This window comes from Coregonus clupeaformis, chromosome 23 (genome assembly GCF_020615455.1).
Source record: "Coregonus clupeaformis isolate EN_2021a chromosome 23, ASM2061545v1, whole genome shotgun sequence".
Classification (NCBI taxonomy): domain Eukaryota; kingdom Metazoa; phylum Chordata; class Actinopteri; order Salmoniformes; family Salmonidae; genus Coregonus; species Coregonus clupeaformis.
This window is the reverse complement of record NC_059214.1, coordinates 17871904-17896494: the sequence shown is the minus strand read 5'-3', so window position 1 is coordinate 17896494 and position 24591 is coordinate 17871904. Positions and strand designations below refer to the sequence as shown.

Below are 24591 nucleotides of genomic sequence, written 5' to 3'. Positions count from 1 at the left end.
ATCATTACAGACCTCAACAAAAGTTTTACAAAAACAACTCAGCAGCACTGGTTAGCTCTAGAAGTTAGGTGTGAGTGATTGAATTTACATCCATTTAAACTCATTTCCATTACTAGGCTACAGCCTAGGCTACAAGTTTCGCTAACTTGGTCCAAGTCTGACCCTCTAACATCTCTACAGCCCACACAAAAGCATGGTGTAAAATTAGACATTATCCAAAACCACCTCCAAGGCGCAAATGTCAAAACTGAATTGAGCACAACAACAATTATTGAAGCCCCCTACGGTTTCGACCCAACGCTTCTTGCCCACAGCCAAAAGGCTGGTTCCCACACGACCAGATGATTCTGTGCCAGCGGAGGGAGCAAGGCAGAGGCCTTCAAGCTCTGCTGCCTGCTTGCAGTGTAAGCTTTAAAAAGCACATCACACACCACAGCAGCCTAAGACTTGTGACGGGTTTGAATGGCCAATGTGCTGCTGGCTGGATCACTAGGCCTGCTACTTCTCACCAGTAACAGTTTAGTGTTCCTCGCTGCCACGGCTAATTAGGGACCATAGTTCGGCAGCATCCTGGACTTCCGACATGACGTTGCCTGTTGCCTCTCAATCAATCCCCTGAACGACCCAGCACCCCCAGTGATGGGACGGAAGCAGCCCCAGCCTCAATGCTGTGGACGGAGCTGGCCCCTGGACCCGGGAGGGACGGCCACTAGCCTAGCTGCCTGCCGGTCTGGGGTTAGTGCCAGGCTCCATCCTCCTACAGAATAAAGAGCAGCTTTGTTCCCCAGCTACTGTTAGCCCTCTGCTGCATAGAGAATAGCCATTGTTCTGCTCTTTTAATGAAGAGTCAGCATGAAAAATGCAAAGAATGCTGGCTATTTATTTATGTCTCCTTTACCTCTGTTTGCATTTATTTTCTCAAAAGATATACTGAGTGGCCAAAGAGAAATGTAGGCTACTTTAAAAAGGCTAATTGAGAATACGCCTAGCTGGCTGACCAAGGATGCTTGAATTGAAAATATAGCCTAACCAAAGCAAGCTGACACTTTTTCAAACTGTGGCCCACGTTTACTAAAATGGAGTAATTCGCAGATCATGGTCCTTTGGCTGCCTTTAAGCAAAGCGGCTTATATGTAATCTGGGCAGACTATTGAGAACTCCAGCTATAACAAAAGCTAAGCCCTCTGCCCCATATGGCATTTAAGCAAGTCCCAAAAACTGCCTCAAACTTCCCTGGCAGGGTATACAGCAAAGCCTAAATTAAGATCCATCACTGTTTTAACATGGTGAACACAATATTTCCATGAGAGGCCAGTGGTTACTTGAAGCAGAGGAAAAGCAACATAGGCCTACTAGGCTACATTTATACAGTATCGAGTCACCTTCCTGTGTTCTCATGTGAAGCATACACATTACATGTGACTCACATACGCTAGGGTAGGTTGATGATTTTCCAATGGTTTAGTTCAGGGATGGGCAACTGCCAGCGTTTTTTAGGCCCGCGGATCAATTACATTTTTTAAATGTTTTTAGGAAATCAGTCGGGGTCTCAACTTACTGTTGAGAGTTACATGCTGACCACATCGCCTGCATCGCGTGCACGTTGCAAAATACATTTACACATACATGTTATTCATTCATTGCACCCACACAGCTCGCGTGCGTCAACGAGTGTCTGCGTAGCCAGGCACTAAATAGAACTTGATTCTACTTGTGACGCTTGACGCGCTGCAAGTCCCGCCTCTCCCATCTCCTCATTGCTTTTCAGGAGCATATACCCACGTGGGTGATTGAAAGATGAACTGAGGTCCATACTCCAGTCCAGTTGGTGGTGGTAATGCACCTTAAAGTTGGTTGCTAACCGCCATATAAAGTCCAAAGAAGAAGAAGAAGCCTGAAGGAGGAGAGATTACTAGAAACAAACTCGGTTTACCCTTAAATCTGTGGATTAATTGTCAGCGTAGAGGACCTTGTGCATTTCAGGTAAAATAACAACCCAATGTTTATATCCCAGGGCTAGCTAAATTGCCATAAATGTTTAATGCTTTTTGACCTGTCCCCAAATTAATATAGTTGGTTCAGACTTCGTTTTGATATTTCAACCTGAGTGTCCTGATCGCGTCTGGTGTGGGTGGACAAAATCAATCGGACGCAAGCGCGCGAGCGGTGTGGTCAGCATGTTAGAATAGTAGAATACACAAGGCGCAATTTAGCCAGCTATTGGATTATAAGGCGCACCTTCAATGAATGGCCTATTTTAGAACTGTTTTCATATATAGGGCGCACCGGATTATAAGGCGCATAGAATAGAAGATACTGCTGTCAAACGTTTGACTGGGGTTGCGTTATGCATCCACTAGATGGAGCTGTGCTAAAGGGAATGTCAACAAAACAGTCAGATAAAGTCAAACTTTATTAAGCGTTCTGACAACTCCGTTCACTCCCATGGTAACGTTGTTCAAACGTTAATGTGCATATTAACAATATCTCCCAGCCTTGCTCACTCTTCTCCCAAATGTGTAGGGGAACTTTTCCCTGATTCAGTAAACATGTAGTAAAAGAAACAGTCTGATACCACTAAATCAAACGTTAGTGCATAACTCAACATTGTTCAGTTACGTATAACACGTAAAGCTCACTTTTTCAGTTCATTCCCCGTCCACGAATCCCTCGAATTCTTCTTCTTCAGTGTCCGAATTGAACAGTTGGGCGACTACGGCATCCAACCTGCCCGGCTCCCTCTCGTCATTATCCGAGTCAGTGTCACTGCTGTTGCCTGGCAGTTCAGAGATTATTCCTGCCTTCGTGAGATTACGTATTTTCATAAAACGAAAGCACCAAGAAGGACCGCCTCGAAATTCATCAATGATCATGTCCCGTGCTAGCGCTGTTGCCTTCATTCGAATAGTGACTGTAGAGACGCTTCTACTTGCTGCTCTCTGTTCAACAACCCACTGTTCGAGTTTGTCCTCTAACTGTGGCCATCTCGCTTTGTTCCCTCTGAAACTCTGTTTAGTCTTCTTTACTTGGCGCAGGTCATCTTCTTGCTTCCTCCACTTCCGTACCATTGATTCATTAATGTTGAATTCTCTCGCTGCTGCTCTATTCCCATATTCTACTGCGTGACCGACAGCCTTGAGCTTGAACTCTGCGTCGTAAGCGTGTATCTTGAAAGGTGCCATTTTGGGGTCTTTATACACACACAAGTGGTGTGGGACTGTGAGTAAGCACAGTACCGGTGTTTACTGACTACGGTAGCCGTAATGCTGCAAGCGGTGCGGCTTTGTAGTTTACCAGTCGTACTGAAACATTTCATTATTATTAAATTGTTTTTATTGTTTTTTCATACTGAAACATTTTGACAGAGCGCCTTGAGCGCCGTGTACAACCTGTATGGATCAACCAATTAACCAATTGATCCATATATAAGGCGCTCCGGATTATAAGGCGCACTGTCGTTTTTTGAGAAAATTAAAGGCTTTTAAGTGCGCCTTATAGTGCGGAAAATACGGTAGTTATCATGGTCTAATTACTGACCGGAGGGCCCCCATTGATCATCAGATATCATATTAAAAACTGCAAACATTTGTCTCCACCCTATGGCAAAATGTGTAGAATTGCAGAAAATTAGCTGTATAACTGCACATTTTTCTGTCAGCCCCATGGCAAAATGAGTAGATTTGCATGATATTAGTTAGAAAATCGCTAAATCTTCTCTTCGCCCCATGGAAAAATGTGTAGAATAGCAGGAAATTAACTCTAAAACTTCAGTCTTTTCTCTTTGTTGTCAAGAGGGGGGCCGTTAAAATGTTTTGCTCGCAAGGTGTGGGGGGGGCAACAACATTTAGCATAGGGCCCCCAAAAGGCTAGGGCCAGCTCTGACTGCGTGTGTGTATGGATGTGGGTACGCAGCCAATGCGGCCCCTCATGATGAGTTTAGATTTTTTTTGTTGTTGCCCATCTCTGGTTTAGATAGTAACCATAGACTAGTAGGGGACATTCTCAAGACACAAAAGCCATTTTGTTTTTGTTGATCCAACCTTATTCACTTGACTGATTTGCTAATTGTTTGTGTCATGCTTGATGAGAAATTACACACAGTTAAATCAGAGTTGAGAAACAAATTCACGTGTACATCACTTGCCCTTCAGGAGAAAATGTCAACCTTGTTATGTTTAGGAAACAGGAAAACACATGGCAATAGTGTTTATTGCGACTATAAATACCTTATTTACATCAGTATTCAGACCCTTTGCAATGAGACTCAATATTGAGCTCAGGTGCATCCTGTTTCCATTGATCACCCTTGAGATGTTTCTACAACTTGATTGGAGTCCACCTGTGGTAAATTCAATTGATTGGACATGATTTGGAAAGGCACACACCTGTCTATATAAGGTCCCACAGTTGACAGTGCATGTCAGAGCAAAAACCAAGCCATGAGGCCGAAGGAGTTCCGAGACAGGATTGTGTCGAGGCACAGATCTAGGGAAGGTTACCAAAACATTTCTGCAGCATTGAAGGTCCCCAAGAACACAGTGGCCTCCATCATTCTTAAATGGAAGAAGTTTGGAACCACCAAGACTTTTCCTAGAGCTGGCTGCCCGGGGGAGAAGGGCCTTGGTCAGGGAGGTGACCAAGCACCCGATGGTCACTCTGACAGAGCTCCAGAATTCCTCTGTGGAGATGGGAGAACCTTCCAGACGGAAAACCATCTCTGCAGCACTCCACCAATCAGGCCTTTATGGCCAGACGGAAGCCACTCCTCAGTAAAAGGCACATGACAGCCCGCTTGGAGTTTGCCAAAAGGCACCTAAAGGACTCTCAGACCATGAGAAACAATACTCTTTGGTCTGATGAAACCAAGATTTAACTCTTTGGCCTGAATGCCAAGTGCCACGTCTGGAGGAAACCAGACACCGCTCATCACCTGGCCAATACCATCCCTACGGTGAAGCATGGTGGTGGCAGCATCATGCTGTGGGGATGTTTTTCAGCAGCAGGGACTGGGAGACTAATCAGGATCGAGGGAAAAATGAACGGAGCAAAGTACAGAGAGATCTTTGATGAAAACCTGCCCAGAGCGCTCAGGACCTCAGACTGGGGCGAAGGTTCACCTTCCAACAGGACAACGACCCTAAGCACACAGCCAAGACAAAGCAGGAGTGGCTTTGGGACAAGTCTCTGAATGTCCTTGAGTGGCCCAGCCAGAGCCCGGACTTGAACCCGATCTCTGGAGAGACCTGAAAATAGCTGTGCAGCGATGCTCCCCATCCAACCTGACCAAGCTTGAGAGGATCTGCAGAGAAAAATGGGAGAAACTCCCCAAATACAGGTGTGCCAAGCTTGTAGCGTCATACCTAAGAAGACTTGAGGCTGTAATCGCTGCCAAAGGTGCTTCAACAAAGTACTGAGTAAAGGGTCTGAATACTTATTTTCATGTAGCCTTGATTGTGTTTTTTGGATCATTGTCTTGCTGCATGACCCAGCTACGCTTCAGCTTCAGCTCACAGATGGATGGCCTGACATTCTCCTGTAGAATTATCTGATACAGAGCAGAATTCATGGTTCCTTCTATTAAGGCAAGTCGTCCAGGTCCTGAGGCAGCAAAGCATCCCAAAACCATCACACTACCACCACCATGCTTGACCGTTGGTATGAGGTTCTTACTATGGAATGCAGTGTTTGGTTTTCGCCAGACATAATGGGACGCATCTCGTCCAAAAAGCACCTGGAAGCACCTGGATGATCATCAAGACTCTTGGAAGAATGTTCTATTGACAGATGAGTCAAAAGTATAACTTTTTGGACGACATGGGACCCATTATGCCTGGCGAAAACGAAACACTGCATTCTACATTAAGAACCTTATTCCAATGGTCAAGCATGGTGGTGGTAGTGTGATACAGTATTTGGGGATGCTTTGCTGAAAACATATTGGCTCTCCATTTAAAAAGAAGATGGAGAACAAGCTATAGCAGGTACAGCTGATTAGCGAAAAAATAATATTGCGATACAGTCCAAAAATAATATTGCGATATAGGCTATCATAAAAAATAATATCCCGATACTGTATTTATTTCTTCTCCCATCACTAATCGGCCATATGGCCTATTCACACTAAAACATACATTTTTACAGCGAGAAAGTAAATGTCTTAGAGAGAAAGGATTAGGCTTAAAACAGCCCTTCGAGCAAAAAGATGTTAGTGGAAATTAAATTCCTACTATTTAATAAAATCTACATGGAAGATTACAAATCAGCACCGTAGCCTAAGCTTATAATGGAAGTTTACATTATACTTGTTTCTCTCCATGGTCAAGGTCGCATGTGAAATAGTTTGCCTTATCTTGACAGAGGCCTTGCATTACAATCATGTCTAGTTTAAATCTCAGCCATCGCTTCAAGTCCCCTACAGCAGCTGTATCAATGGAAGGCAATTTGCTTTGTAAGGGGAAACAGTTAGCCTTAGTGGAATCAGCCAGCAGCAAGCCTTGAATTTTCCAGGAAAATACTAGCCTACCTGTAGTGCACTAAATCTGTTTTCAATGTTGACTCTATTCTTATGATTACAGTTTAAGTACAAATACACTCAGTGGCCAGTTTATTAGGTACACCGTTCACGAAAATGGTTAACTCCTACAGACAGTGATTCACGTGGCTGTGGCTTGCTACATAAAGCAGGCAGACAGGCATTTGAGGCATTCAGTTACTGTTTGATTGAACATTATAAATTACTTCTATGCTCGCTTCAAGGCAAGTAACACTGAAACATGCATGAGAGCACCAGCTGTTCCGGACGACTGTGTGATCACGCTCTCCGTAGCAGATGTGAGTAAGTCCTTTAAACAGGTCAACATTCACAAGGCCGCAGGGCCAGACGGATTACCAGGACGTGTACTCCGAGCATGCGCTGACCAACTGGCAAGTGTCTTCACTGACATTTTCAACCTCTCCCTGTCTGAGTCTATAATACCAACATGTTTCAAGCAGACCACCATTGTCCCTGTGTCCAAGAACACTAAGGTAACCTGCCTAAATGACTGCATCTGTAGCCATGAAGTGCTTTGAAAGGCTGGTCATGGCTCACATCAACAACATTATCCCAGAAACCCTAGACCCACTCCAATTTGCATACTGCCCCAACAGATCCACAGATGATGCAATCTCTATTGCGCTCCACACTGCCCTTTCACACCTGGAGAAAAGGAACACCTATGTGAGAATGCTATTCATTTACTACAGCTCAGCGTTCAACGCCATAGTGCCCTCAAAGCTCATCACTAAATTAAGGACCCTGGGACTAAACACCTCCCTCTGCAACTGGATCCTGGACTTCCTGAAGGGCCGCCCCCAGGTGGTAAGGGTAGGTAACAACACGTCCGCCACGCTGATCCTCAACACGGGGGCCCCTCAGGGGTGCGTGCTCAGTCCCCTCCTGTACTCCCTGTTCACCCATGACTGCATGGCCAGGCACAACTCCAACGCCATAATTTGCCGACGACACAACAGTGGTAGGCCTGATCACCGACAACGATGAGACAGCCTATAGGGAGGAGGTCAGAGACCTGGCCGTGTGGTGCCAGGACAACCTCTCCCTCATTGTGATCAAGACAACGGAGATGATTGTGGACTACAGGAAAAAGAAGAGGACCGAGCACGCCCCCATTCTCATCGACAGGGCTGTAGTGGAGCAGGTTGAGAGCTTCAAGTTCCTTGGTGTCCACATCACCAACAAACTAACATGGTCCAAGCACACCAAGACAGTCGTGAAGAGGGCACGACAAAACGTATTCCCCCTAAGGAGACTGAAAAGATTTGGCATGGGTCCTCAGATCCTCAAAAGGTTCTACAGCTGCACCATCGAGAGCATCTTGACTGGTTATGCATCACTGCATGGTATTGCTACTGCTCAGCCTCCGACCGCAAGGCACTACAGAGGGTAGTGCGTACGGCCCAGTACATCACTGGGGCCAAGCTTCCTGCCATCCAGGACCTCTATACCAGAGGAAGGCCCTAAAAATTGTCCAAGACTCCAGCCACCCTAGTCATAGACTGTTCTCTCTGCTACCGCACGGCAAGCGGTACCGGAGCGCCAAGTCTAGGTCCAAGAGGCTTCTAAACAGCTTCTACCCCCAAGCCATAAGACTCCTGAACATCTAATGAAATGGCTACCCAGACTATTTGCATTGCCCCCCCACCCCTCTTTTACGCTGCTGCTACTCTCTGTTTATTATCTATACATAGTCACTTTAATAACTCTACCTACATGTACATATTACCTCAATTACCTCGACTAACCGGTGCCCCCGCACATTGACTCGGTACTGGTACCCCCTGTGGCGCAGTGGTCTAAGGCACTGCATCGCAGTGCTAGCTGTGCCACTAGAGATCCGCGACCGGGAGACCCATGGGGCGGCGCACAATTGGCCCAGCGTCGTCCAGGGTAGGGGAGGGAATGGCCGGCAGGTATGTAGCTCAGTTGGTAGAGCATGGCTTGCAACGCCAGGGTTGTGGGTTCGATTCCCACGGGAGGCCAGTATATTAAAAAATATATGTATGCACTCACTAACTGTACGTCGCTCTAGATAAAAGCGTCTGCTAAATGACTAAAATGTAAATGTATATAGCCTCGCTATTGTTATTTTTACTGCTGCTCTTTAATTATTTAACTTTTATTTAGTATTATTTTATATTGTATGTTTTGTGATTTTTTTAAAAATTCTTTCTTACAACTGCATTGTTGGTTAAGGGCTTGTAAGTAAGCATTTCACTGTAAGGTCTACACCTGTTGTATTCGGCGCATGTGACAAATAACATTTTATTTGATTTATAAAGAGCAAAAGGAGTGACCTAAGTGACTTTGAGTGTGGTATGATTGTCGGTGCCAGGTGCGCCGGTTCTAGTATCTCAGAAATGGCCAGCCTCCTGGGCTTTTCACACACAACAATGTCTATGGTTTACCAAGAATGGTGTGACAAACAAAAAACATCCAGTCAGCGGCAGTCCTGTGGGCGAAAACAGATCGTTGATGAGAGGTCGAAGGAGAATGGCAAGAATCGTGCAAGCTAACAGGCAGGCCACAAATAGGAAAATAATGGTGCAGTACAACAGTGGTGTGCAGAACAGCATCTCGGAATGCACAACTCGTTGGTCTTTGTCACGGATGGGCTATTGCAGCAGACAACCACACCGGGTTCCACTCCTATCACCTAAAAACAAGAAGAAGCGGCTCCAGTGGGCACACGATCACCAACACTGGACGATTGAGGAGTGGAAAAAGATAACCTGGTCCAACGAATCCCGGTTCCTGTTGTGTCATGCTGATGGCAGAGTCAGGATTTGGCGTAAACAGCATGGCTCCATGGCCCCATCCTGCCTGGTGTCAACGGTACAGGCTGGTGGCGGTGGTGTAATGGTGTGGGGAATGTTTTCCTGGCACACGTCAGGTCCCTTTATACCAATTGAGCAACGTTTGAATGCCACAACTTGTAGAATCCCTGCCCCGAAGAATTCAGGCTGTTCTGGAGGCAAAGGGGGGTCTGACCCAGTACTAGATGGGTGTACCTAATAAACAGGCGACTGAGTGTATATTCCATTATTCCACTTGTGTAATAACAACAAAAACTCCACTCAAATTGGGCTATTTATTAGTCTATGTAACAACATGTTACTAGGGTAAATACAGTGTTAGTACACAGTAAATTGTGACCCTAAACAGAATAAAGCTGTAATGAGTGCCTCACATAGCCTAAAAAAAACACAGTTGTCAGCTGAGCATGGAGAGGTCAATGCTTTCATGTAGTCAAATCCCTCCCAGCCTTGTTTAATCCACCTGGTTTCTTAATGTAGGAGTTAGCCAGGCCATAGCAGCTACCAGCTACCCTCTAGATTGCTAATGTTCAGATTAAGAGGGAGCTCTTATGTAAACATGTTCTAATTAAATCACCTCCATAGCTAAAAAAGACATTTGGAAAATTAACTGTAAAACCCAGTTTAGATACAACAGCCGACATGAAATGAGACAAGATAAAACTAGCTAGTTTTAGAATGTTGTGTTGTACAACAGGCTGACTAAAGACGGGACATTCAGATCAAGAAGAGGAGATGTGCTGTTGAGACCGTTTCCATGGTAGCGGTGCCTCTTTACAATGAAGAGATGAAACTTTGAAACAAAGTTGCCACTTGTTGTAGCAAGGTGCATTAGCAAACTTGAGTGTCATGAAATACATGCACCAGAAACAGGGTACACTTTGTGACTTGTCAGATAAATGTCAGGAAGCTAGGCTAACTATGTGCAGCAAAATAGCTAGCTAGCTCTCTGTTTGGCTAGCTACCTACTTGGCTGAACACAGAACATTAGCGCACTGTTCTCTGATTGGCTAAATAAATCTGTCTCGCTAGAGACTAAAGATTTGACATGTTGAATCTTGGAAACTCCAGCCGACGACATGAGACGTTCTAAAACTAGACCGTTCAGATCATACAAACTTTGTTCTAAAATCCTTAAGACTGTTGTGTCGTGTCTCTTCTTATGTATCTGAACTAAGCTTAAGGGGAAATTCCAAGGTAACAGAATGATGCTGAGACTCAGATTGACGACACAAACAGCATAAACCGTCATTCTGTTACAAAACTTTGCATCTGCACTGTTCTTCAAGTAAATGTGTTTTTGTAAATGTTAAAAGTTGGCCTTGCGCATAGAGTTGTATGGTTTGTTTAACTTTGCAATCATTGCTTTTTGTTTGAAATATATTTTAAAGTGTAAGATCTGAGTCTAGCATCATTCTGTTACCATGGCTATTTAAAATACCTTGTATAGGATGGCAGGTAGCCTAACGGTTAAGAGCATTGGGCCAGTAACCGAAAGGTCGCTGGTTTGAATTCCCAAGCCGACTAGGTGAAAAATCTGTCGATGTGCCCTTGAGCAAGCCACTTAACCCTAGTTAAGAGTGTCTGTTAAATTACTCAAAAGTAAATGTACATATATACTCCACCGCAATATAACATTGCTGTTTTTAAAGGGATATTTTCTGAAGAAATGTAATTACATACAGGCCATCTGTTTTATTAAAGAAGTAGCCTGTTTTACATAAGCCCTACCTACACTGATTGGAAGGAAGTTGGCGAAGAAAGAAATGGGCAGTGATAGCATCCAATCCGGGAAACCATCATCATCCTGCTGACTGCTTCTTTGCTTGTTGCAGTTTAACCCATGCTTATCAATCAGTGAGTGATGCATGGTGGTATTGGATCAATGATTGAGGGGCCCAATACAGTTTTGCAATCATTAGCCTTGCAGGCTGAAGTGAAACACTCATCTGAGTCACACGCTCACTCAGGCAATTAATGGCGCTGCCGGCCAGCGGGTATTACTGACAATCAGCGGGGTTTAAATAGCAGTAAATAACATTTACACTTTTTACATTTAAGTCATTTACCAGACGCTCTTATCCAGAGCGACTTACAAATTGGGTTCCTCTAGCCTACTTTTTTAGGCTTGTTAGTCGAAAAGCAGGCCAGGCAGGCAGGCGTTCAAGCTAGGCATTCCTTGGTGTTGTTCACATATCATGAAAAGCAGCCAGGTTATCCTAAAAGCAGACGGGATTAGGAAGAAGGCTTCAATCCCCTGGTAGGCCTAGACAGTGTGACGTCAACCCTGGCTGTGTCTCAAATGGCACTCTATCCCATAGTGCACTACTTTTGACCAGGGCCCATAGAGCTCTGGTCAAAAGTAGTGCATTATATAGGGAATAGGGTACCATTTGGGACGCACTCACTTACGAAAAAGATTGACGTCAGAGTGCAGTATAACTGCAGTACACTATAGTATAACTGTAGTTAGAATGCAGTATAACTGCAGTAGGCTGCAATTACTGCGTCCAAAATACCACAGTCGACTTCAGTTACTGCACTTTTACTGCAGTTTCAAAACTGCAATCTTTTTTTGTAAGGCACCCCTCTGGCCAGAGGTCTGCTCCCTGCCTCCCTCTCCTCCGACACACGCAGCAATTACGCCCCAACGAGAACACTGTGACATGTATTAGTGACTCCCACGTAAAAACAAATTGCTCCATTAGGTAGCCTAATAACAGTCAAAATGGCTTGGGCCAGCACAGTCAGCAAACAGAGTATCAGACCATAGCTCAAGACAGAAAAAATGGGGAAACACAGAATAAAAACAGGTTTAGTTACAGTTTTTCCCTCTTAAATTAATAATGTTTAACCGTTCCTTCTGACAGGTACTCTGAAGTCACATGGCACTGCAAAACCTTCTTAGTCGGTCTGTGTTAGGCTAATTGTGTTGCAGGCGGCCAGGTCCCACAACAGAGCCGCCTAGCCTCCTTTTAGTGGAGTATTAGGTCTGACTACGATAATGTCTGACCCACATCTACACACCTCACAAAACCAGGCCTTACAGCCCTGAGCCCACCACTGATCTACCCCCCCCCCCCCTCCCCATGTGCCTTGTCTGGAGGGCTGTATTGTAAAGTGCCCCTACAGTAGCAGCAGCACAACTACATAAATTCATAAATGTTTCGTTAGTCATCGCATTTGAACACAGAATCTCTGAACAGGCTATGTTGTGCTTTAGTATGTAATGCAAAACATAAGATAGATGTTTTTTTTAAGGCCATGTTTTAGGATGCTGAAACATTGCAAACGTGTAGTATAGTAAGCAATGTATGTTTTAGCTTAAAGTACAGAAAATGGAAGATACAGAAGATGGATGGAGCAGAATTTGCCTAAATCAACTAGCTAGGTTACTAATTTTGTCAGACAGCTAGCTGTTCAGGTGGTTATTGAGTAAACACAGTTGGCTACACATCACATTTACAGAAGCAGTGTAGGTCAAAGTAAACCTAGCATTGGCCTATACAGGCTGATGAACAACCATTTTCACTGAACACTGAATGTCCCACTCAGAAAGGCATTTTCGAATTTGCAAGACTACTCTTTGGTCCACGGATAGAGCCGATGGGGCAAACAAACAGCTGTCCTACTTAAATTGCTGCCGTTTACATATCAGATCAACAAGGGAGAAAACTTGCTGAATAGAGTTTAGTTTCCTTCATGTATAACTTCACCCCACCCACTAAAATAAAGGTAATAATTGACTTGATAGACTACTAGCTAGACTCTTAGATTGTGTGATTTTCTGATTAATTTGCATGAGAGATTTTGTTAATGTGGTTTTCTACCCTTTCCCAACAATTCATTGATTATTTGATGCAGATCAATGAAAAAACATGTCAAGAAACTAAAGAAAAAGAAAAATATATATATTAGATCAATTGTTTCAACTTCTATCTCATCATGATTTTCATACTTAGCTAGCTACTGTAGCTAAACACAAAAGATGAACGGGCTTGATTTGAGTTGAGAGGATGACTGAGATGAGTAGCTAGGTTGCGGTCAGCCCAACACAGCTGCAGTGCCAGCGCAAATTAGGCATGGCGCTCGACAAATGGGAAACGTATCCATGTTCGATAAGAAAGTATTTTGAATTTGTGAACATACCAAAACGATTGCGAATCTCTCCTCCAATTCACCTGGCTCCGGCATAGGTAGTTTCAGAGGCATGTTATGTCCCCTGAAATCAGTTTGTTGGTCCATACTTCCTGCGTTCCCCATGTCTGGTTTTGATGGATCACAACTATCCACACCTTCCTCCTCGACTTCAGAAATCACAGCAAGTCAAAAAAACTAAACAAATGTCCCCGCGCTAATGCCTCTTGTTTGCAAATGTTCCTGTTTTATCCCAGCCTCACCACTTTAACAGAAAACACACGTGAGGAAATCAGCACATAACTATGGTTCCAAAGAGTCGAGTCCTCGTGAAGCATTATAATGGAAGTGGGGACTTGCTGGAAACTTGACTCGAAGCAACAACCACGCAATCTTTACCAAATAAATCTATCCATATCTTGCACAATTTCTGCTCCACTCCCAGTTAGTTGTAATGACGATGTGCATGATTCAGGTTTAGCAATCCCCGTCTGTGTATACCCGTCTGTGTAGCAAACTAATCTCTGCAGTGCTGACCAACGAATACAGTAAAGAGTCTAGTCTACTCATACGTCACTGACACACCGCACCGCACACACACACACACAATCACATCTCTACACAATGAGCCCTTTCAGAGACAAGCCATCTACTTGGGGTTGCCAAAAGCATAGTTAAGGAGACGATGTTAGGTAGAGTTGCATGGTGGTAAATGCAGTCTCGTTCACGGTGTATAACCTGTGTATAACCTGTTTATAATAACCTTATAACAACCAATTTACTTAATCTAAAACACTAATTACAACCTTAATCCAAGTCCAGTATTTAAACCTCATAGCCTCGAAGAATTACGATAATTGGGAAATCTTCATTTACAGCCATTGTAGATAGGCCTAGTATAGAATAAACTGGCTATTCACTATACTGAAGATTGAGAGAAAAAAGGTACAACAATCTATTAGGCCTACTTCTACTACTTAGTAGAAGATATAAGATAATGTGTTGCAAACAGGGTGGAGTCCCATTGCTTTTGAGAGGATGACATCAGCTTGGGGATAGTTTCCATGGAGAGCATAGGTTCTCCAGATGCACAGTGGCTTTATTGAACAACACAGACTGATTCAACAGGGCGTCAGTCATGTCATATTAGGGGTCAGCTGGCCACACACATCGCATCATGGACACAATGCAGAGAGGCTGACCTCATACCATGAAATGCTCCAAATCGTGTTGTTGACGACTTACACGTTCTGACATTCTCCTTCTCTGTTTGGTTTCTCACCATTCAATCTGTATTATCAAGTTAAGTGATTAAGCAGGATTTTTACAGGCTTGATTAAGTCAACCAAATTCACTGTCACCGAGTCAGTTGATAAAAGTGGCATTGTAGGCTACAACATGGGCAAAGCATGGAAATACGCTGGATAGATCACTGTCATACACTCTGTGTTAATGTGAAATGATAAAGTTCACAGGAGGCTGGTGGTACCTTAATTGGGCAGGACGGGCTTGTGGTAATGGCTGGAGCAGAATAAGTGTAATGGTATCAAATCGAATGAATGGCATTCCATTTGTTCAGTTCCAGACAGGATTTATTTGAGCCGTCCTCCCCTCAGCAGCCTCCACTGATGAAGTTTGTGAAAAAAATACACTATATATACAAAAGTATGTAGACACCCCTTCAAATTAGTGGATTCGGCTATTTCAGCCACACCCGTTGCTGACAGGTGTATAAAGTCGATCACACCGCCATGCAATCTCCATAGTTAAACATTGGCAGTAGAATGACCTTACTGAAGAGCTCAGTGACTTTCAACGTGGCATCGTCATAGGATGCCACCTTTCCAACAAGTCAGTTCATCAAATGTCTGCCCTGCTAGAGCTGCCCCTGTCAACTGTAAGTGCTGTTATTGTGAAGTGGAAACGTCTAGGAGCAACAACGGCTCAGCAGCTAAGTGGTAGGCCACACAAGCTCACACAACGGGACCGCCGAGTGCTGAAGCACGTGGCGCGTAAAAATTGTCTATCCTCGGTTGCACCACTCACTACCGAGTTCCAAACTGCCTCTGTTAACAACGTCAGCACAAGAACTGTTCATCGGGAGCTTCATGAAATGGGTTTCCATGGCTGAGCAGCCGCACACAAGCCTAAGATCACCATACGCAATGCCAAGCGTCAGCTGGAGCGGTGTAAAGCTCGCCGCCATTGGACTCTGGAGCTGTGGAAACGCGTTCTCTGGAGTGATGAATCACGCTTCACCATCTGGCAGTCCGACGGACAAATCTGTGTTTGGTGGATGCCAGGTGAACGCTGCCTGCCCCAATGCATAGTTTTTATTTATTTTATTTTTATTTTATTTTATTTCACCTTTATTTAACCAGGTAAGCCAGTTGAGAACAAGTTCTCATTTACAACTGCGACCTGGCCAAGCAAAGCAGTGCGATAAAAACAACAACAACACAGAGTTACATATGGAATAAACAAAATGTACAGTCAATAACACAATAGAAAATCTATATACAGTGTGTGCAAATGTAGTAAGTTATGGAGGTAAGGCAATAAATAGGCCATAGTGCAAAATAATTACAATTTAGTATTAACACTGGAGTGATAGATGTGCAGAAGATGATGTACAAATAGAGATACTGGGGTGCAAATGAGCAAATGAGCAAAATAAATAACAATGTAAATAACAATATGGGGATGAGGTAGTTGGGTGGGCTAATTACAGATGGGCTGTGTACAGGTGCAGTGATCGGTAAGCTGCTCTGACAACTGATGCTTAAAGTTAGTGAGGGAGATAAGTGTCTCCAGCGCGTACAGGTCACAATGGTGGGTAGAATATGGGGCTTCGGTGACAAAACGGATGGCACTGTGATAGACTACATCCAATTTGCTGAGTAGAGTGTTGGAAGCTATTTTGTAAATTACTTTGCCGAAGTCAAGGATCGGTAGGATAGTCAGTTTTACGAGGGCATGTTTAGCAGCATGAGTGAAGGAGGCTTTGCTGCAAAATAGGAAGCCGATTCTAGATTTAACTTTGGATTGGAGATGCTTAATGTGAGTCTGGAAGGAGAGTTTACGGTCTAACCAGACACCTAGGTATTTGTAGTTGTCCACATATTCTAAGTCAGACCCGCCGAGAGTAGTGATTCTAGTCGGGCGGGCGGGTGCAAGCAGCATTTGATTGAAGAGCATGCATTTAATTTTACTAGCGTTAAGAGCAGTTGGAGGCCACGGAAGGAGTGTTGTATGGCACTGAAGCACGTTTGGAGGTTTGTTAACACAGTGTCCAATGAAGGGCCAGATGTATACAAAATGGTGTCGTCTGTGTAGAGAAACCAAGGCTATTTAGTCTGCCAATAAGAATGCGGTGATTGACAGAGTCAAAAGCCTTGGCCAGGTCGATGAAGACGGCTGCAGAGTCCTGTCTTTTATCGATCGCGGTTATTATATCGTTTAGGACCTTGAGCATGGCTGAGGTGCACCCATGACCAGCTCGGAAACCAGATTGCATAGCGGAGAAGGTACGATGGGATTCGAAATGGTCGGTTTGTTAACTTGGCTTTCAAATACTTTCGAAAGGCAGGACAGGACGGATATAGGTCTGTAACAGTTTGGATCTAGGGTGTCACCCCCTTTGAAGAGGGGGATGACCGTGGCAGCGTTCCAATCTCTGGGGATCTCAGACGATACGAAAGAGAGGTTGAACAGGCTAGTAATAGGGGTTGCGACAATTTCGGTGGCTAATTTTAGAAAGAAAGGGTCCAGATTGTCTAGCCCAGCTGATTTGTAGGGGTCCAGATTTAGCAGCTCCTTCAGGACATCAGCTATCTGAATTTGGGTGAAGGAGAAGCGGGGGGCATGGGCAAGTTGCAGCAGAGGGTGCAGAGCTGGTGGCCGGGGTAGGGGTAGTCAGGTGGAAAGCATGGCCAGCCATGGCAAACTGCTTATTGAAATTCTCGATTATCGTAGATTTATCGGTGGTGACAGTGTTTCCTAGCCTCAGTGCAGTGGGCAGCTTGGAGGAGGTGCTCTTATTCTCCATGGACTTTACAGTGTCCCAAAACTTTTTGGAGTTAGTGCTACAGGATGAAAATTTCTGTTTGAAAAAGCTAGCCTTTGCTTTCCTAACTGATTGTGTATATTGGTTCCTGTCTTCCCTGAAAAGTTGCATATCGTGGGGGCTGTTCGATGCTAATGCAGTACGCCACAGGATGTTTTTGTGCTGGTCAAGGGCAGTCAAGTCTGGGGTGAACCAGGGGCTATATCTGTTCTTAGTTCTGAATTTTTTGAATGGGGCATGCTTATTTAAGATGGAGAGGAAAGCACTTTTAAAGAACAACCAGGCATCCTCTACTGACGGAATGAGGTCAATATCCATCCAGGATACCCGGGCCAGGTCAATTAGAAAGCCCTGCTCGCTGAAGTGTTTTAGGGAGCGTTTGAAAGTGATGAGGGGTGGTCGTTTGACCGCGGACCCATTACGGACGCAGGCAATGAGGCAGTGATCACTGAGATCCTGTTTGAAGACAGTGGAGGTGTATTTAAAGGGTAAATTAGTCAGGATGATATCTATGAGGGTGCCCATGTTTATGGATTTAGGGTTGTACCTGGTAGGTTCCTTGATAATTTGTGTGAGATTGAGGGCCAACTGTACGGTTTGATGGAGGAGGAATAATGGTCTGGGTCTGTTTTTCATGGTTCGGGCGACATTCTAGACGATTCTGTGCTTCCAACTTTGTGGCAACAGTTTGGGGAAGGCCCTTTCCTGTTTCAGCATGACAATGCCCCCGTGCACAAAATGAGTTCCATACAGAAATGGTTTGTCGAGATCTGTGTGGAAGAACTTGACTGGCCTGCACAAAGCCCTGACCTCAACCCCATCGAACACATTTGCGATGAATTGGAACGCTGACTGCGAGCCAGACCTAATCGCCCAACATCAGTGCCCGACCTCACTAATGCTCTTGTGGCTGAATGGAAGCAAGTGCCCGCAGAAATATTCCAACATCTAGTGGAAAGCTTTCCCAGAAGAGTGGAGGCTGTTATAGCAGCAAAGGGGGGACCAACTCCATGCCCATGATTTTGGAATGAGATATCCACATACTTTTGGTCATGTAGGCATACAACAACAATTTTAATACCTGTTTCAAAACCAGTAAGCCTATCTTAATAACATTGTCATTACAATCATGCCCTTTTTTTTTTACATAATATTATAACCTTCATCACTTAGCTATAATAATTGCCATTTATTTTTCTCTCCAAGCCGTAATCCATTGGCTTAGGGGCTCAACAACTGGCCTATTATTCCCGACACAAAACGCCACAAATGAAGTAATGAACATACAGAACAGTAGTGCTCAGCAGAGCTATGCCTGTAAAATACACAACAATGAACACACCAACAATAGTCAACAATAGCAGGGTCTCTCTCAGACGTCTGCAGTGGAGAGCAGCCAAGGCTGTGGAGTGAGTGGGATAGACACAGACATGATGCTGCAGCTGATGATGAGGCAGCACCCAGTAGATGGAGTGTGTGTGTGTGTGTGTCTGTGTGTGTGTGTGTGTGTGTGTGTGTGTGTGTGTGTGTGTGTGTGTGTGGATGGAGATGGGAATGAGATACATTGATTTCCTGGTGGAGGGTGGGGGTGGTTGCAGACATGCCAGGGCCTCAGCTGGCTGAGAAAGGCAGGGAGACAGGGAGTGTCAGTAGTCCCCTGGAACTGAAGAGAAAGACAGTATAACATGTTTTAACCTATTTAGCCTATGACAACTGCTAGGCTAAACACTGCAGTATATGTTTTGTATCACAATGAATAATGACTTAATAGACACCTCCAAAGAAGGCTTTTTTGGCCTACTCCACATAGAAGAATGGGGGAATATGGTGTTTCAGAGGGAGACACCCCACAGCTGCACAGTGCTGCGAGGCCTACAGAAATCCCCACTAAGGCAGTCCTAAGAGGGCCCAAAGTGCACCGCAAGGAAATGTAAAATGCCAAACAGATGCCAAAAATAAAGAGAGCACAATCAAATCTCTGTGTCAGGAATCTCCCAGGGACACCATTTCACAGATGTTGCTAAATTTGTCTACAAAGCCAAAGGAAGTAGTGTTCTTAAACGTCAGAGTGCTCATGAGACCGGGAGAAGACGTGGCACAAAGAGAACATTGTGGTGGAGCCACGACAGAGCCAGAGTTTACAACCCTCCCTAACCCCAAAGCTGTCTGTTAATCAGTGGGCAAGATTTTACACATCACCCACATAGGGACTCACCTCAGGTCATTCTATAAACCACAGGAGGCTGATGAGGGGGAAACGCCTCATAATAATGGCCAGAACGGAGCGAATGGAATGGCATTAAACACCTGGAAACCATGTGTTTGATGTATTTGATACGAATTCCACCTATACCGCTCCAGTCAATACCACAAGCCCGTCCTCCCCAGTTAAGGTGCCACCAACCTCCTGTGCTATAAACATAAATAAAATGTGACATTTCGAAACATCCATTTTAGTTCAGAGTAAACAGTGGTATAGGAGGTTGGACGTTATAATTTTCAGGCCATTTAAGCATTGTGGACAAAATATTGGGCTTGTTAAAGATTCCAGCTGGATGAAGATATTTTCTTATCTATGAGTGTGTGAAGTCCTAAACTGAGAACGTAATGTCAGATGCCCCATAGAATGAAGAGGCCCTCTAGTGCATATAAAGTGTATTACAAGGGAAATAAAATAAAGATGCAAAACACAGCATTTACACTACTTTGGAGGGAATATTATATCTTTAAATGTGATTCACACAGCAAGAAATTAATTCTAACATTTAAAACATAACTAGCACCAAGCGTTGTTTCATAGACCTGCCAGTGTGTATGCCAGTCTAACGTGGTGGTACTGAAACTCATCTGTCGTGAGTCATCCAGATAAGCCTGAGGAAGCCATTTTCAGAGCTAGGGCTCCCTAATAGTATTTCTGCTGAGTTATGTTTGTAATGGTTCAGCTACTCTCTGCAATGGGTTGTAACTGCTACAGGCGACATACAACGGATGCATCCCAAATGGCACCGTTCTCTCTCTATAGTGCACCACTTTTGCCATGGGCCCTGTGCACTTTATTGGGAACAGGGTGCCATTTGGGACACAGGCGTTCTCAGTATAGAGTAACTGGAATTGAATAAGAACTGCATCCATTCCAAGATCATTTGTTACTATTTACCTAATGAGAATACAGATACTTGACAACACAAGTGTAATCGGTTTTTTGTTACGTGACCGGTTTTCTGTATCGGTAAGGATAGTCTTGGCGTTCAATCTTCATCAAATGAACAACAGTGGGGCTGGGGGAGGGGGAGAGGGCTGGAGGAGTCAGAGACCAAGAACTCTAAAGATTATGTTTTTACTCAGTGTTGGAACTTGGAGGAAGTCTACTATTTAAACTTTAAATGCATCTCTACAGTGAAGAAATGATTAGTTACGCATTTCATTACATACATCCAGTGCCTATTACTTGAACATTACTACTCTGGTCAATTTTATATAAATAAAGGAATGTTTTGAAAAGTAAAAAAAGGCTTTTACTTTTTGCATGTGCACCCAGTTCTCATCCTCAGGGGAAATGTATGCAAGAAAAGCACAAGGGTGTGGTGGTAGCCTCAAGGTTAGAGAGGTGTGTCTGTCTGAATCCCAGGTCTGACACGGTTAATCTGACAGGGGTAGGCTGGAGTGGTTGCTGGCATCAAAATCACCAACATACGGTACTTATTGCCCAAAGGTGACATTCAAGTTTACAATATGATCTGTGATCAAAGTTGATCCTCAGTTGAGTTGGTGCGTTTGTCACATGGTCACTGAACGTTGGATCTAGAATACACAGAGCCAAGCCTCAAGAACTTTATTTCAGACTTTATTATCTGCTGGCAATAAACTGGACTGAATGTTGCTGAATTTCTCACAGTTGTACATGAGTATCTTGATAGGCTCATAACATGATTATGAATAATAAGTAAAGGATTTACTACAGCCTTCATGTTATCTACAGCTCTCTACTTGAGATGAAGAGTAGGAAGTAGGGGAGAGAGGTAATAGAGAGAGAAGGAGTTTACCTGTAAGGCTGTATCTGAGTAAAGGTGAAAGTCTGTAGATTTCTTTTACAGGCCTGAGCTGTCTTTGGTAAAAACGTTGAATACAGTGCCTTGCAAAAGTATTCATCCCCTTGGCATTTTTTTCCTATTTTGTTGCATTACAACCTGTAATTTAAATTGATTTTTATTTGGATTTCATGTAATGGACATACACAAAATAGTCCAAATTGGTGAAGTGAAATGAAAAAAACAAATATTTTCATAGAATTCAAAAAAATAAATAACGGAAAAGTGGTGCGTGCATATGTATTCACCCCCTTTGCTATGAAGACCCTAAATAAGATCTGGTGCAACCAATTACCTTCACAAGTCACATAATTAGTTAAATAAAGTCCACATGTGTGCAATCTAAGTGTCACATGATCTGTCACATGATCTCAGTATATATACATCTGTTCTGAAAGGCCCCAGAGTCTGCAACACCACTAAGTAAGGGGCACCACCAAGCAAGCGGCACCATGAAGACCAAGGAGCTCTCCAAACAGGTCAGGGACAAAGTTGTGGAGAAGTGCAGATCAGGGTTGGGTTATAAAAAAATATCAGAAACTTTGAACATCCCACGGAGCACCATTAAATCCATTATTAAAAAATAGAAAGAATATGGCACCACGACAAACCTGCCAAGAGAGGGCCGCCCACCAAAACTCACGGACCAGGCAAGGAGGGCATTAATCAGAGGCAACAAAGAGACCAAAGATAACCCTGAAGGAGCTACAAAGCTCCACAGTGGAGACTGGAGTATCTGTCCATAGAACCACTTTAAGCCGTACACTCCACAGAGCTGGGCTTTACGGAAGAGTGGCCAGAAAAAAGCCATTGCTTAAAGAAAAAAATAAGCAAACACGTTTGGTGTTCACCAAAAGGCATGTGAGAGACTCCCCAAACATATGGAAGAAAGTACTCTGGTCAGATGAATCTAAAATTGAGCTTTTTGGCCATCAAGGAAAACGCTATGTCTGGCGCAAACCCACCACCTCTCATCACCCGAGGGATGTTTTTCATCGGCAGGGACTGGAAAACTGGTCAGAATTGAAGGAATGATGGATGGCGCTAAATACTGGGAAATTCTTGAGGGAAACCTGTTTCAGTCTTCCAGAGATTTGAGACTGGGACGGAGGTTCACCTTCCAGCAGGACAATGACTCTTAGCATACTGCTAAAGCAACACTCGAGTGGTTTAAGGGGAAACATTTAAATGTATTGGAATGGCCTAGTCAAAGCCCAGACCTCAATCCAATTGAGACTCTGTGGTATGACTTAAAGATTGCTGTACACCAACGGAACCCATCCAATGAATGAATAGTTATGCACGCTCAAGTTCTGTTTTTTTTGTCTTATTTCTTGTTTGTTTCACAAGAAAAAATATTTTGCATCTTCAAAGTGGTAGGCATGTTGTGTAAATCAAATGATACAAACAGGTTGTAAGGCAACAAAATAGGAAAAATGCCAAGGGGGGTGAATACTTTCGCAAGCCACTGTATATGTCAAATCAAATCAAATCAAATTGTATTTGTCACATGTGCCGAATACAACAGGTGTGTAGACTTACAGTGAAATGCTTACTTACAAGCTCTTTCACAACGATGGCTTTGGTACTATTTTCACAAGTATGTGGTCAAATTTCACAACTCTTAGTACAAACCTCAAAACAGATCATCAAAAAGGCAGTTAAAAACATTTTTTAAGCACTTTTTCAAATTAACTAAGTACTACACACAAAATCACACAGTAACTTTTTCACCAAACCTAATCAGTGTTTCATCTAGAAATACCTTTCATATAAAGTAATTGCCTTTAACAATGCGATGCTCACAATACTTTTCATATGATTCTCTTCTCATTTGTTTAAGTACATTTGACCATCACTTAATCCAACTGCGCTTAATGGCTATTCACTTAACCGTTTGACAAACCTATAGATTTTAAACTGGTTTGTCTACTATATATGGATTTTGATAATTACAGAAATAAAATGTGTAAACATCTAAATTACATTTATGATACATGATAACCATACATAATGAATACTCGTTATTAATAATTGATTTCACATAGTGGTAACCACAATTGGTCACCATATAAAAGGGTGTGTGTGTACACTTGCAATTTCTCTCAACATGGAGCAGGATAGACAGCAAGGGAGAGGAAGAAATCAAAGAGCTCGTGGACAAGGAGCCCGTCAGAGAGGTGGGCATGGGCCCCATCAAAGAGGTCAAAGAGGTGGGCATGGGCCCCGTCAGAGAGGTGGGCATGCGCCCCATCAAAGAGGTCAAAGAGGTGGGCATGGGCCCCATCAAAGAGGTCAAAGAGGTGGGCATGGGCCCCATCAAAGAGGTCAAAGAGGTGGGCATGGGCCCCGTGGAAGAGGTCAAAGAGGTGGGCATGGGCCCCATCAAAGAGTTCAAAGAGATGGGCATGGGCCCCGTCAAAGAGGTCAAAGAGGTGGGCATGGGCCCCATCAAAGAGGTGGGCATGGGCCCTGTGGAAGAGGTCAAAGAGGTGGGCATGGGCCCCGTCAAAGAGTTCAAAGAGATGGGCATGGGCCCCGTCAAAGAGGTGGGCATGGGCCCTGTCAAAGATGTGGACATCATAGAGAGGGAGGCAGACGGCAGGGAACTGTTGTGTCTAATGAAATCAAGGGCCATCGTCGTTGACCATGTGGTAAACAGAGGCCTTACCATGGCAGAGGCTGCCAGATTAGTTCACCCCAATCTGAACCCAGTTCCTACATTTGAATATAAAATTGATTTTTCAAACAAAACTACACTACATTTTATCTCTGGGACCCTCAGGATGACAAATCAGAGCAAGATTACTGATTACTGACGTAGGGATGGCTCACCCCTCACAGTTCTGGGGGATTTCAACCTCCCTACATCTACATTTGACTCATTTCTCTCTGCCTCCTTCTTTCCACTCCTCTCCTCTTTTGACC

At 44.0% G+C, this 24591-nt stretch overlaps 1 protein-coding gene across 1 annotated transcript in view; it reads right to left on the bottom strand.

The window, feature by feature from the left end:
- Window positions 1-14080, bottom strand: part of LOC121536679 (formin-like protein 2) — a 70608-nt gene extending 56528 nt beyond the window's left edge. Inside the window, 1 exon segment of the mRNA XM_041844112.2 lies at window positions 13522-14080. Coding sequence (XP_041700046.2) covers window positions 13522-13635 — 114 coding nt within the window. The 5' untranslated portion in view covers window positions 13636-14080.
- Between the last annotated feature and the right edge of the window lie 10511 nt (window positions 14081-24591).